The sequence below is a fragment of the Leucopleurus acutus genome, assembly GCF_964270905.1.
Source record: "Leucopleurus acutus genome assembly, chromosome: 9".
NCBI lineage: Eukaryota > Metazoa > Chordata > Mammalia > Artiodactyla > Delphinidae > Leucopleurus > Leucopleurus acutus.
This window is the reverse complement of record NC_139144.1, coordinates 67,993,566-68,008,014: the sequence shown is the minus strand read 5'-3', so window position 1 is coordinate 68,008,014 and position 14,449 is coordinate 67,993,566. Positions and strand designations below refer to the sequence as shown.

The 14,449-nt window shown below is 42.0% G+C and overlaps 1 protein-coding gene across 1 annotated transcript in view; it reads left to right on the top strand.

Moving 5' to 3' along the window:
• Window positions 1-14,449, top strand: part of AOAH (acyloxyacyl hydrolase) — a 171,419-nt gene that overhangs the window by 90,957 nt on the left and 66,013 nt on the right. Inside the window, exon 13 of the mRNA XM_082847010.1 lies at window positions 10,260-10,351. Within this exon, the coding sequence (XP_082703136.1) occupies window positions 10,260-10,351 (92 nt within the window). The remainder of the gene's footprint in view (window positions 1-10,259; window positions 10,352-14,449) is intronic.

Here is a 14,449-nt window from a genome sequence, read left to right as displayed (position 1 = left end):
AGGCTCATTCTTCTGAAAACATCAGTGATCTTAGCCCTCGCTGCCTTCTGCAAGAATTAAAAAGACATAAACACTGGTTGTTATGAAAAACTACAAGAGGAAATTATTTTAAGCTCCATACTTCTGAAAGGCATTTATAATTACTCAGCCCACATGCCTGTTCCCCCAGCACATTAGATAGACATCTCCGCATAGATAGTGTGTCAGTAAACACCTGTGCAATCCAGTGTGTTGCTAAGACCAGAGAACAATCCCTTGCCCTCTAGTTAATTATATCTACCATTTTGCTACACTCTCCCTCAAGTTCCTCAGCCATAAAATAGGTTTCATGGAAGTGACTCTTCATAGGGGGACATTTAGAATCTCAAATCAGTTGGCATGTGGGAAGAGGACAACCCTAGCATTTAAAAATAATTTTGGAAAGTTGGAATTGATTGCTACATACCGCTCACTCATTGGTTCCTTCAACTAGTTCCCTCCATGCCACTCCTGGGGGAATGATGAGGACAGCAATTACCCAGCCCAGCCCTTGCCAAGGTCTGGGGGTCAAGACTGGCTTCTGTGTGATCTTGGGGATTTCCTGCTTAAAGCAATGACTGGAGGATTGGTCAGAGGTAGGAGCTCAACCATCATTCCTAGAGGGAAATTATGAAATACAAGGTCCAAAGATTCCAGAAGCAGAAATTGAGGACAGTGTCACCAAGAATTTAAACCTGATTGATAAAGAACCCAAAGGGAAGTAGATCAAGAAGAACCAAAGGGTATATATACACAATGGAATATTACTCAACCATAAAAAAGAATGAAATCATGCCATTTGCAGCAACATAGATGGACCTAGAGATTATCATACTGAGTGGAGTAAGTCAGAGAAACACAAATATCACATGATATCACTTATATGTGTAATCTAAAAAATGATATAAATGAACTTATTTACAAAAAAGAAATAGACTCACAGATATAGAAAACAAATTTATGGTTACCAAAGGAGATGGGGGGGCATAAATTAGGAGTTTGGGATTAACATATATGAACTACTATATGTAAAATAGATAAACAACAGGACCTACTGTATAGCACAGAGAGCTTTATTCAATATCTTGTAATAACCTATAATGGAAAAGAATCTGAAAAAGAATATATATGTGTATATATGTATATGTATGTATGTATGTATGTATAACAGAATCACTTTGCTGCACACCTGAAACTAGCACAGCATTGTAAATTAACTATAATTCAATTTTTTAAAACAGAAGCACCAAAGAGGTCATGCTCTCACATTGATAACATATTAGCCAGCAAGAAGGGAGGGTAGGTCAGCACTTCTTAAAGGACTAATTATTCATCAAGGAGGGTATAGGCTCAGCTGCTGTGAAAGAAAGAATCTCCAAATTAGTGACTTAAGATGGAAATGTGCTTTCCTCTCATATAATAAGGTGTGATGAGAGTCGGAGGAGGGTACCTCACAGAGGAAGGGCAGGGCAGAAAAGAAGGTCAGCATTTAGCTAATGCTTGACGGATGAGCAGCAAGTGATCAATAAAGACAACGAAGGAAGAGGAAGAGCTTGTGACAAGCCTGGAGGTCTGAGGGGCTGCAGGTGGTTGAGTGGTGGGAGAGACAGGGCCGGGAGAAGAGGCTGGGGCACTTGGAGGATGATGTTGAATAGCGGCTGTAGTCTGTAGAGCAGCCTTTCCCAAACTTGGCCAGTCACTGCAGCCATTTAGGGCACTTCTTAAAAATAAGAAGTCTAGGGCCCCACCACAAACCTACCCAAACAGGTCCATATTTTAAAGAACCTCCCCACGAGATTCTGGGATACGCCGCTGAAGACTGCGGCACTAACTCAAGTTGGAAGGATAGAAAGAGCGAGGTTTTGTGACAGCTTCTTGGTAGAAGGTGAAACAGAGGAGAGAAAGAAAATGAGATCATTTTTATGAGTGAGATAGTGGGTTGGAGAGCCCAGCTCAGGCCTGGTCATGAGGTGGCCCAGTAACGGCTTCCCATGTCCTTACCTCTGTAGCTTGAATGTGGACTTTGGGCTTCTTCTAGAATCTAAGCCTGGATTTTAGCTCTCAAAGGAAAACTACCCCCGCTTCAGACAAATAGCGGCCTACTGCTTCAGGAATGACTAAACCTTAGCAAAATCCGATGATGGTATCTTGAGTAGACTTTTATGATAAGCACCCTTTGTTGCTGTTTCTGGCCCTTAGAGGAGTTATTTTTTCTGTTTGTGAAAGAATTTTTTCATTGACCCCATGAAAGACTGATTTGTGAACATGACATTTTTTTTAAATATTGACTGATTGATTGATTGATTTGGTTGTACCGGGTCTTAGTTGCGGCAGGCGGGCTCACATTTTAAACTCTTGTTTTCTCACTTTTATGAATTTGGATACAGTTCTCCAATCCCTCTGGAAATGATGATGGAAGGAATTGAATTTGTAGAAAAAGTCCAACTACACGATGCATTTTCACTGGACATGGGGCAGTTAGATAAAAGCATCCCTCCACTCATTCATTGAATAAATAAATCATGGGGTTAGAAGTTAAATAGTAAATAATAGAAAAAGGAAAAGACTAAGAGGAGCTGACAAGGTAAAAATAAAAAAAATAAAAAGACCCATTTTCAGGCAAAATGATGAAAGACTGTGGCCTGCCATTCTGTCCTCTTTATATTTACTGGTCATATTTGCTAGAATTCTTTATTTGACATTATCTTCACTGCTCCATAAGTTTTTGGACTGGCATAGGGTCAAAGATGAAATGCTATACCTTTTCCCTGAAAATCACTTCTTTAGCTCAAGTCGAAGTTTAAATGTGCATTGAATAGACCTCATCCCTGGGGCTGAGCAGTTACTGTTACTGATCTGCTTATAGGTAGTATGTTGTAGGCTGCTGAATTCAGAGGTAATTTGTTACACAGCAATAGATAACTGGCCAATGTTGTGTTTGGGGTTGGTCGGAGTGGGGGAGTTCGTTTGTCTTCCTTGTATATAATATGATGGATTTAGCCTTGTGGTTTCACCTATGGCATAGCCAATGCTTAAACTCTTTTTCCCTACCCCTCTTCTGCTGGGTCCCTCTTACTAACCTTACAGGACTTACACTGGATAACATTTCTTTCAAGATTCCTTCCCCAAATCTCCACATGTGGAATAGGGATCTTTTCTATTACCCTGGACTTCTTATGAATACCACTAATAGCTAACTTTTATTGAGCACTTACAATTCTAAACTTTAGGCACAGATTAGCTTTTCTAATCCTCTCAACCACCCAATCATATAGGTGCTGTTATTTGTCCATTCTATAGATAAGAAACTGAGTGAGACACAGAGGAGTTAAATAAAGTCTTCCAGGTTACTCAGCTGGGAAGTGTTTATTTTCTGTGCCCCTCTAGACTGTGAGCTCCACGAATAAGGCACAGTGGTCAACAGAATGCCAGTCTGACACTTGCTGTGTTTCTTAATCTCCTTCTCTCTCTCTCTCTCTGAATGTAATGAATCATAGGGCCACAGGGACCTCAACAGCAGACTCGTCTCGCTGCACATGAGTTGCTAAAGTTTACAAATCTAACTCAGAGTTACATTATGTTCTTAAAGTTGTCTATATCAAAGCATTAGCTGAGTGAACAGTGCTGCCTGCTCTAGTTAAGCCTGAGATTACAGAGGCAGAAACCCAATGATTTGTTCTCTCCTTGTGCTCCCAGAACTTCATCTGCCAGGCCCCGCTGGAAGCTAAACCTCCAGAGCAGCAGAGTGCACTGTTCTCTGTGGCTGCCTTTCCCCAGCACGTGTCAGGCCAGAACAGGCCCTGGGAACGTGAGTGGGGTGTGTAAGTAGGTGTCTGTGTAGGGTCCACGTATCATTTCAGTACTTATCCCCAGAACACTCATTCTGCATTCTTTATAAATTATGCATGGCTTCCATAAAAGAGAAACACAGAGGAGGAAACGTTGGAGACAACTCTAGAGATATCTATAGGCTTCTGAACTCCTTACCCGAAGCAGTGTCTGAGACACCGTCCCCTCAGCAGGCAATCAGGAAGCCTCATTTTCAAAAACTAGCAAACCCAGCTTAGCCAATGTTGTGATTCCAGGAGATCTGGCAGCTTAAGGGAAAAGCAAGGACCAGGCACAACAGGGCTATCAAAAGCTGAGCTTATGAGGACCCCTGCCTGTTCCAAGCCTCTCCTTTCTTAGTTCCACCAGAACCTGGGTTCAAATCCCAGCACCACTGTTTACCAGCTCTGTGACTTTGGCAAGTTATCCAAATTCCCTCTAAGTTCCCTTCTCAGTAGTTTTTCTGGGCCCTGCTGCCCAATGTAAGGGATTCTTCCACCAACAGAAAATACAGAAATCCTCCATGGACCAGAATGAGTGATGGGAGGCGCCGTCTTAAAAGGGCCTTTTTCAGTATCTCAGTTGGGTTGAGGCAGGGTCATTTAATTTACTGCTGTTTGTATGAGACCTGGATACTTGTTCTTTTTAATTTATTTTAATTCATTTATTTTTGGCTGCGTTGGGTCTTCGTTGCTGCACACAGGCTTTCTCTAGTTGCGGCAAGTGGGGTCTACTCTTCGTTGCAGTGCACGGCCTTCTCATTGTGGTGGTTTCTCGTGTTGCGGAGCACTGGCTCTAGACACGCGGGCTCAGTAGTTGTGGCACGTGGGCTCAGTAGTTGTGGCTCGTGGGCTCTAGAGCACAGGCTCAATAGTTGCTGCACACGGGCTTAGTTGCTCTGTGGCATGTGGGATCTTCCCAGACCAGGGCTCGAACCCGTGTCCCCTGCATGGACAGGTGGATTCTTAACCACTGTGCCACCAGGGAAGCCGTGGACCTGTGTACTTGTTCTTTTTTAAGAGGTAATATCCAGCTTCTGTTACACAGTGGTTGCTCAAAAAGTGATTACACAAAAAATGGTATACACTTGCCAATTACGACATAAAACATTTTTATGTCATTGATAAAATCAGAAGAAAACTTGAAGCAATGCAGTAGTTGATTTAATACTCATTGAGTTTCTGATGCTCTTTACAAGTCTGGAAAATTTTTCTTGGTAAATATAAAGTCTTTCCACATATGCACATTTAAGGTACATTTAAGATGAGTTTCCTGAGAACATAAATGCTTAAGAGGAATAAGCAGGAGTTCATGAGGGAGATCTTAATTTGCATATTTCCTGCCTTAAATGCCTGAAGTATCTTGAGTATAATGTTGCTTAAATAAGGCTCTTAGTGTTTAATGTGATAGGACTTGAACATTCTCTTTTTGCTAAGGTCTATAAAACCTTTGGCTGTTACCTCTCGTTTTTAGCTACCAAATTTCCTAAGGAAGAACAAATAGGTAGAGGCTTCCATTTGTCTGCTCAGATCTTTTCTATTATCTGGCAATAAACTTTATTCTTCTTAAAACCTGGGACGATCCACTTGGAAAGGGAGAGACTAGGTGATCCATCCTAAACATGATGCTTTACATAGTGTAGGCCTTCTGCTTGTCAACCTGCTTCTCTCACTGTCTTTTGATCCTCCCAACAGTCTTATTGAAGTGGATAGGACATAATGAGAGACGTCAGAGCTGGAACGCTGGTAAAGCTACATTTTCCTTTGATTTTGCACAGTTAGTAGTAGTAAAACCTTGCCGTAACACCATAAGTGAAGTCGAAAATATTTAACCAGGAAAACACAAATTTGCCTTATTTCAAGGTTAATCAAATAACCAGGATACACCTATGCAGTTTACCTTCCTGGGCCTTCTAGGGCTCAAACTATGGAATGCAAACCCACCCTGATCCCAGCTATAATTCAGCACCTGGTCGGGATGATTCCACAGATGGTGGGGGCTTCTTGAAGAGCAAAGGGTCCAGGATTCTCCCAGGTAGTTGAGACCATTTCTTCAGGTTGATCCAGAAAGATTGAGCTGGGAGAATGCTGGGGACATGGAGACCCCACTTCTCAAGACAGGGTGGCTGGCCATTTCCTCACTGGTCCTACCCGTTTCTCAACATCTTTTCATCCCCCACCAGGGCGATAAAATTTGTTTACCCACCCCTGATTGAGAATGGGGGCTGTGTGAAGTATGGAACCTGTTTCCAGAGTGTCATATCCAAACCATGAAGTTTTGCTTTATTTGTAGAGCCAGACATAGAAGTCAGATCTCCTAATTCCTAGAGCAGAGCCCTTTCCCCACTCTGCTGGCACACTTCAGAACTACCATCCCCGCCCTTATTATTCCAGGCTGCACACCTCCCTATGTGAGCAGAGTTCTTGCCTAACAACTTCTTCTGAAAGAGAGAGCAGACCCACCCAGAATCAGAAGCCCAGTTCCAAACCCAGTTTCCCAAATCTGGGCTTGTCATTGTGCGGATGACTGAGAAAAATGTGAGAGGGTGGTGTGGGGGAGTGTTGTATCGTTCTTTTAAGTTTTAACATGTTTTTACAGGTTGCTAACTTACTTAACACAGCTCATAAATTCTGCCTGCATCTCACAAACCACTTGCCTGCTCACTATCTCGACTTACCACAGCTTATGATTTTCATCTATTCTATGTGTTTTTCTTGTCTTCTCTAGCAGAATTGAATATATAAGCACACATTATAAGCAGAAAGGCCTACGGAAAAAAATAAGATAAACAGAGAAAACATTTGAGTTATAGTGCCAGGAGGAACAAAAACTAAAAGAGAGTTCCTGCTCAAAACTCCACCACGGTGGGCTTCCCTGGTGGCGCAGTGGTTGGGAGTCCGCCTGCCGATGCAGAGGACACGGGTTCGTGCCCCGGTCTGGGAGGATCCCACATGCCGCGGAGCGGCTGGGCCCATGAGCCATGGCCGCTGGGCCTGCGCTTCCGGAGCCTGTGCTCCGCAGTAGGAGAGGCCACAACAGTGAGGGGCCCGCGTGCCGCAAAAAAAAAAAAAAAAAACTCCACCACGGTGATGTGGTGGGTGCTTCTTGCTAAGGGGGAACAAAGTGTCAGTCACTGGAATTGCACGGTGCTCCGAGACTTATTGGGAGCCACCTTTCCATGAGTTTGTTTCTGCTCCTTTGACGGGGATAAATCATAACGAATACAGATGTATCCCAAGAAGCCGTCCTTCCCAACCACCTCCCATCCACTTCCAGCCCCTACTGTGCTGGAAATCACACTTGGGATAAGAATAAGGCTGGGGACCTTGGGATTGACACGTGCAAGGGGGAGGTGATTGAGGAAAGGGGAGTGAAGGAAGCTCACAGAGCCATGGAAAAGAGTGCAAGGCACCATGGGATAACCAGTGCATGTGGAATGTATTTATTGTATGACCTACTTTGAGAAGTCAGCATAATAGAAGGGTTTATATCTTGAACCCCTGAATCATAAGAACTATAAGCAAATTGTCCAATTCAGGCCATGTCCTTATTTTCTAGGGCTACCACAGCAAAGTACCACAAACTGGGTGACTTAAAACCAAGGAAATTTACTCTCATAGTTTTGGAAGTTGGAAGTTGGAGATCAAGATGTCAGCAGGATGGTTCCTCCTGAGGGATCTGAGAGAGAATCTGTTCCATGCCTCTTTCCTAGCTTCTCTTCCTCCTCTTCTTATAAGAACCCTTAATCATATTGGACTAGGAACCCTTCCTACTCCAACTTCATCTTCACTTAACTAATTACATCTGCAATGACCCAATTACAAATAAAGTCACATTCTGAGATGTTGATGGTTAGGCCTTTAACCCAACTTTTGTGGGAACACATCCAACTAGTAGCAGTCCAAAACTGAGAAATACAAATTTTATTTTATTTCTTTTGAGTACTCATTCTCTATATGATAGTAGGAACTATCACACACTCTGAAGTAGGAAGAATGAGTAGATTCCATTATATATTATATACATATAAATAATACAAAGTGTTAACAGTGGTTATCTCATAATAGTTATCTCTTTTTTTTTTTTTTTTTTTTTGCGGTACGCGGGTCTCTCACTGCTGTGGCCTCTCCCGTTGCGGAGCACAGGCTCCGGACGCGCAGGCTCAGCGGCCATGGCTCACGGGGCCAGCTGCTCCGCGGCATGTGGGATCCTCCCGGACCGGGGCACGAACCCGTGTCCCCTGCATCGGCAGGCGGACTCTCAACCACTGCACCACCAGGGAAGCCCTATAATAGTTATCTCTTAAGGAGAGGTGATGGGGGACTTTCATTTCCACATTGTATATTACTATGATGTTTGAATTTTTATAAGAAGCATGTACTACTTTGCAATCAGAAAAAACAAAAAAAAGATACATTTTTGAATGGTTAAGGAGAGAGAAATGTGGCTTTTCCTTCCCTCACAGCCTCCATATTCAGAGTCTCTCTAGGAGACAAGGTAAGGATGATCATGGGTGAGAAAGTGAGCAGGGGGCAGGACCATAGGCCATTTGAAAAGTCCTATTCAGTGCTACAATTGCTTTGATGTAATTTGTCTTAGGCATTATCTGTCATTTCTTTTTCATTTTAAAATAAGACTGAAGGTGGACTCAAGGCTTTCATGTTCATCCAAAGGGGGCATGTGTTTTCAAGGTTGGGAAACACAGAGAACATGGAGGAGATGACATTATTTCCTGAAATAAACTGCTTCCTGCAACCAGGCACTGAGTTTTCCTGTCAGCCAAGGCAAAAAGGGATCATTGGCTTTCTGAGATTTTATCCAAACTGGGATTCCCAGGTAAAATTCAGGACACCCACTTAAATTTGAATTTAGATACACAACAAATAATTTTTTAAGTATAAGTATGTTCCAGATATTGTCCAGGACATACTAATACTAAAAATTATCCCCTGTTTAATTTCAATTCAACTTTTTGCATATTCCTTTTTTAAAATTGTGGTAAAATACACATAACATGAAATTTGCCATCTTACCTTTTTTTTTTTTGCGGTACGCGGGCCTCTCACTGTTGTGGCCTCTCCCGTTGCAGAGCACAGGCTCCGGACGCGCAGGCTCAGCGGCCATGGCTCACGGGCCCAGCCGCTCTGCGGCACGTGGGATCTTCCCGGACCGGGGCACGAACCCGCGTCCCCTGCATCCGCAGGTGGACTCTCAACCACTGCGCCACCAGGGAAGCCCCATCTTACCATTTTTAAACGTACTGTTCAGTAGTGTTAAGTATATTCATACTGTTATACAACAACATCAGAACTTTTCATCTTGCAAATCTGAAACTCTATACCCATTAAATAGCAACTCCCCGTTTTGTCTCCCCCTAGTCCCTGTCAACTACCATTCTACTTAATGTCTCTGTGAATTTGACTACTCTTGATAGCTCATACAAATAGAATCATGCAGTATTTGTCTTTTTGTGACTGGCTTCTTTCACTTAGCATAATTTCCTCAAGGTTCATCCATGTTGTAGCATGTGTCAGAATTTCCATCTTTTTTAAGACTGAGTAGTATTCTGCTGAAAGTATGTACCACATCTTGTTCATAGGAACTCAAATTTAACTGAGCATCTGTATTTTTACTTGCTAAATCTGGCAACCCTATTCTGAACACATCAATCTAGATAAGCTTTTTCTAGGAATTAGACCAGAGGGGAGGAGGAACAATCAGGAGACACAGCTGGCAACATTTTTCTTCTGTGATTTTGCACAAGTCATAGAATGTGGTTCAAAGGAATTCTAATTTTGTCAACACTCTATGTCAGGAGTTCTTGAACAGGAGTCTATGCAAGAGTTGCAGGAGTTCTGTGAACCCCTTGAAATCACAGGCCATGTTGAGTATATGTGCATCTTCATGAAGAAAGGAACCATAATTAGATTTTTCAAAGGTGTCTGAGGACCCTCCACCCACCCAAGGAGGTCAGGAGGCACCATCCTAATGACTGAAGGCATAGCTTTGAACTCAAGGAAGGCATATTTGCTGGAGGCTTGGGTACTATTACTTTCCAGACAGTCAATTTTCTGATTATCTAGCCTTAGAAATGGAGAAAATCTCAGAAATTAAAGAGTGGAAAGTTTACCTGTCTCTCAGAAGAGGGATGAATATGAGCTGCCATGCGTTCTACATTTTTCCCAGGAGCTGAATGGAAGCCAGTTCATGAATGATGCTGATCTTTGTGAATTTTCTGATGATGGTTAACCTTAAGAGGTATATGCTTTAAATGCAAAGGCCCTTAAAGAAAGAGATTAAGAAAGAGAGTGAGAGAGAGGCAGACAGACCACAATGCCTGAGCAATAGATAATCTTACTCCTTATAGAAAACAAGTGATCATTTTGATAATTTCTACTTTATTTTTCCTTTAGAAATCCTTCTTCAATTTACCAACAGCTCTTACCAATGAGCTCGACTGGCCCCAACTCTCTGGCACTACTGGATTTCTGGACTCCACTAGCGGGTATGTATGTTTGCACACCTTCAAACATTTCAATATGTCTATGTAAGGAAACAACAGGAGATGAGATTTGTCCCCAAGATGTTGAAATGAGAATTATTAGAAATTGCTTCTGGAACATGAGTGACAAACAACAAACCCACCACTGACATAGAGTCTACCATGTGGTGGGGCATTATGCAAATTAGACTTTACCCCTGCTGGCAAGGAGGGGGTATTCCTGCTCAGGGGCTCTAGAGTTGACCTCCGATGAAAAATACTCAAGCACAACACTGAATTTTTCTGCCTCAAGAGACAAAGAAGTTTACTTGCTTATTTACTCTCATATATTAACATTTTAAAAGGCAGCAGGCAGTTCTATTTTTAGTTTTTTAAGGAATCTCCATACTGTTCTCCATAGTGGCTGTATCAATTTACATTCCCACCAACAGTGCATGAGGGTTCCCTTTTCTCCACACCCTCTCCATTTATTGTTTGTAGATTTTTTGATGATGGCCATTCTGGTGTGAGATGATATCGCATTGTAGTGTTGATTTGCATTTCTCTAATGATTAATGATGTTGAGCATTCTTTCATGTGTTTGTTGGCAATCTTCTATGGAGAAATGTCTATTTAGGTCTTCTGCCCATTTTTGGATTGGGTTGTCTGTTTTTTTGATATTGAGCTGCATGAGCTGTTTAAAAAAAAAAAAGGCAACAGGCAAGTCTCAAGGTCTTAGAATCATCCTGGTTTTAATGCTCTGGAGTCGAAAGTAGAGAAGATGCATGGCGAGTCTGAGTGAACACAAACCCAGCGTGCTGTGTGGGATTGGGTGTTGTCTTGGGGCCTGGGGACAGCCATTTAGAGTTTGAGCACCCCATTTTTTAATTTAATAGATGACCTCGCATATCCTGAATAATTTATTCTTATCTTTACTCACTCATTTTAAAAATACTTATTAAATACTTACTACCTAATAAGGCACAGATGCCGTAGCTATTTCAAAGATAAATAAGGCTCATCCTGCCTCTGCAGTCAACTATAATCAAGGAGGGCAGATGAGAGAAATGTGCAAACATTGTTAATATGGGTTAAATGTGCCAAAAGACAACTGTCAACAGGGGTCAATAATGAAAGAAGAATTCATGGAAATGGTCAACAGCCACCTCCTTTTGAGGTGTTTGGCAAGGGGCTCAAACCTGAAAGGATTTAGGAGATGGGGACAATGAAAAAGGTAGAGAAAAGCTAGAAAAGATAACCAAACTTCAGGAAATGGCACTCATATTTATATAGAAATCATAATTTCCCTTATATTCGTGAGTATAAGGGAAAGTAAAAGAAATGTGTCTTCAAGTTTAGGTGTAGATTTTCACATTTAATCATGTAAAGAAAATTAGGTCAGTCCTTGCCATTAAGTGTAACAATACTTACAGTATGATTAATAGAAGTAGTAGGAAGTAACCTTCATAGGCATTCCCTATATACCAAGCACAGTACTGAGTGTTATTTAGAGGTTTTCTCATTTCATCTCTTTGTGAGGTGGGTGGTATTATTTTCTGCATTTCAAAGTTGAGGAATCTAAGGGCTAAGTTGATAGGCTAAGAAACTTGACCAAGGCCACAGATGAATAAGAAGTGGTAGGATCCGCCGTCATGGAACCTTGTGAATAATGGAACCAGAGAATAATTTGGTGAACCAAGGCACTCCTAGCTCACAACTTCCAACTTTTATGTACTGTTTTTATTCTACCTGTGGGAACACGACCCCCTTTAGCCATTGTCCCTGCGTTTGAGAGTGTAGCTCTAGGATGAGGAAATGACCAAGAACCAAAGATGCCCTCCCCACGTGAAGAGGTGGCATGCATTGTTTCAGACGTTGATCATGTGCCCATTGTCCCTTCCTAGGGCCCCCATACTCCCAGTGGTCTGAGGCCCCTGACAAAGACCAAAGGTGGTCTTTGTCACCTGGAACACATCCAGAGATAGCCTGCCTAAAGCAGCATTGAGGACAACAGTCTTGTTTGTCTCCCCACTGTCAACATCAAAATTGAGAAAATATTATTTAAGTACCCTCCACACAATCCAGCTATCTATGTATAAAAGTACTTGGAAATTTCTCTAAATCCAGGCTTTTATGACAAACAAAAATAATTAGTTATGACTGAGAAATGGACACAGTTTACCATACTTTTAATGGAAGCTTAAATTTACATATGAACCCCACCTTTTGACCTAAAGCCTCAGGCAGTTGCCATTGAAGAAATACTAGTCTGATGTTTAAAATTAATTGTTAAATAGTTTAAACCTTCACTGGAGACACTCAAAGAATGAAAGGGGAATCCATTCCCGTGTGCAGCTAAAATGATGAAAACTTGTTTCCTCATCTTTTTCCACTTACAGCTCATACCCACCAATAGTTGCCCCACATGTCCTAAATCTAATTTTCCTAAAATCTCTACCCAAACTTAGCGCCTGCTCCCAAGCAGACTCTGTTCAGTTGTTTTCAGTTTTTGTTGGGCGGTGGGAGCGGGAGCCAGTGTCCCTCTTTCTTTTCTGCCTCTATTCTGTCCTCAGACCAGGGGGTTCCTCCGTTATCAATGTGAAATCCTGCTAGCTCGCCAATCCTATTGCAGTTTCCAGCCATCATCCTATGAGAGCCCAGCAGGCAGATAGATCTTCCTTAGGAGAGAGGCAGCGGGGGAAAAGGGAGAGGAAAAGTTGTAAGTCATCAGACACAAATGGTTTATAATTCTTATGAGGGCTATGCAGAGGAAAAGTTGTAAGTCATCAGACACAAATGGTTTATAATTCTTATGAGGGCTATGCAGAGGAAAATTTGTAAGCCATCAGACACAAATGGTTTGTAATTCTTATGAGGGCTATGCAGAGAGATTCTGACCACACGGCACGAAGGAGGGAACCGTCTAGGTGCAGCTTATGTGAAAATCGTCTCTATCGTGAGCTAGTCTATGCTGACATGGCACCTTCTTGTATTGGGCCCTGTACTGCTATTTACAAAACAGTCTGCTCATGCAACTTGCTCAGTGTTGACTCTAAGCATTATCCTTACCAGCTGTATTTCTAAGGAGATGCGCCCCTCAGCTGGTTGGCCACCTGCCCTGCAGGGTTTTTTTCTCTATGCTTTTGTGGCCCAAGTTTTCTAGTTATCTCTCTCTTAGTGCTCTTTTGCCACCTGTTTCTGTGTACTGTGCCTGTGTTCTCTGCCGTTTACCTGGAATGGAGAAGAATATATTTAACTCCTTTTGATAAAAAAGGAAATTCTCTGTCTGGAATCAGAGTTGCAACGGATCCCCCATTAAGCAAAAACACAGCAGCATGACAGTCCCTGTGTGTCACCATCCGGTATGTCCCTTGTAGCAGTAGCTCCTATTAAACTCTCATATACTCTCATGTAAATTATACCTGCAGATAACCTGTGCTAGTCCAGTCTTCTTAAAAGAACGAAGAGTTATCAAGTGTGTAACAATTACTAAAGAGAGATCGGCATAGGATGGGGGTCCTCTTCTGGTGGAATCAGGAGAATAAATAGAACACTGACCTAGAGGCAGTGTTTGTGAGAGAGGTGGCAGCTGCCATAGGCATTTTGAGCAAATGTCCCTTTGAGTCCAAATGCTTATCAACATGGGATAGAATTTATGGATTTCTCTATTCAACTGGATCTCTAGAAAGTGCCTCCTATTATCTGTGATCAGCCTCATGCTTTGTGTATTAACAATGTTCTTTGGAAATGTACCTTTGAAAGCAAAAGTTTGGAAGAGAAGATGGTTGCTTTCCTTTCTTCTTCCATTATGCCCTCCACCCCCTCAAAATTTAGTATCTCCTGTATGAGATGAATATAACTCTAATTGAAATTACATGCATGTATTAAAAGACAAACATAACCGCTTAGTTTTACAAATCTTTACATCCTTCAGTTGAGTCAACATTAATGAAATCTGTTCTCTTGACTCTCAGGCTTCAGAAAATTCAAAAAGTTATATCCCTTAAAACCATGTGTTTTCTGAAAGAAATTGAGTAGTTCAAAGGCAAAAGCAAAAAGCCCTCTGTGAGGTTGGCAGCTTGGGGGCTGGGACCACAATAGGGAGAACTCTAACAATAAGTG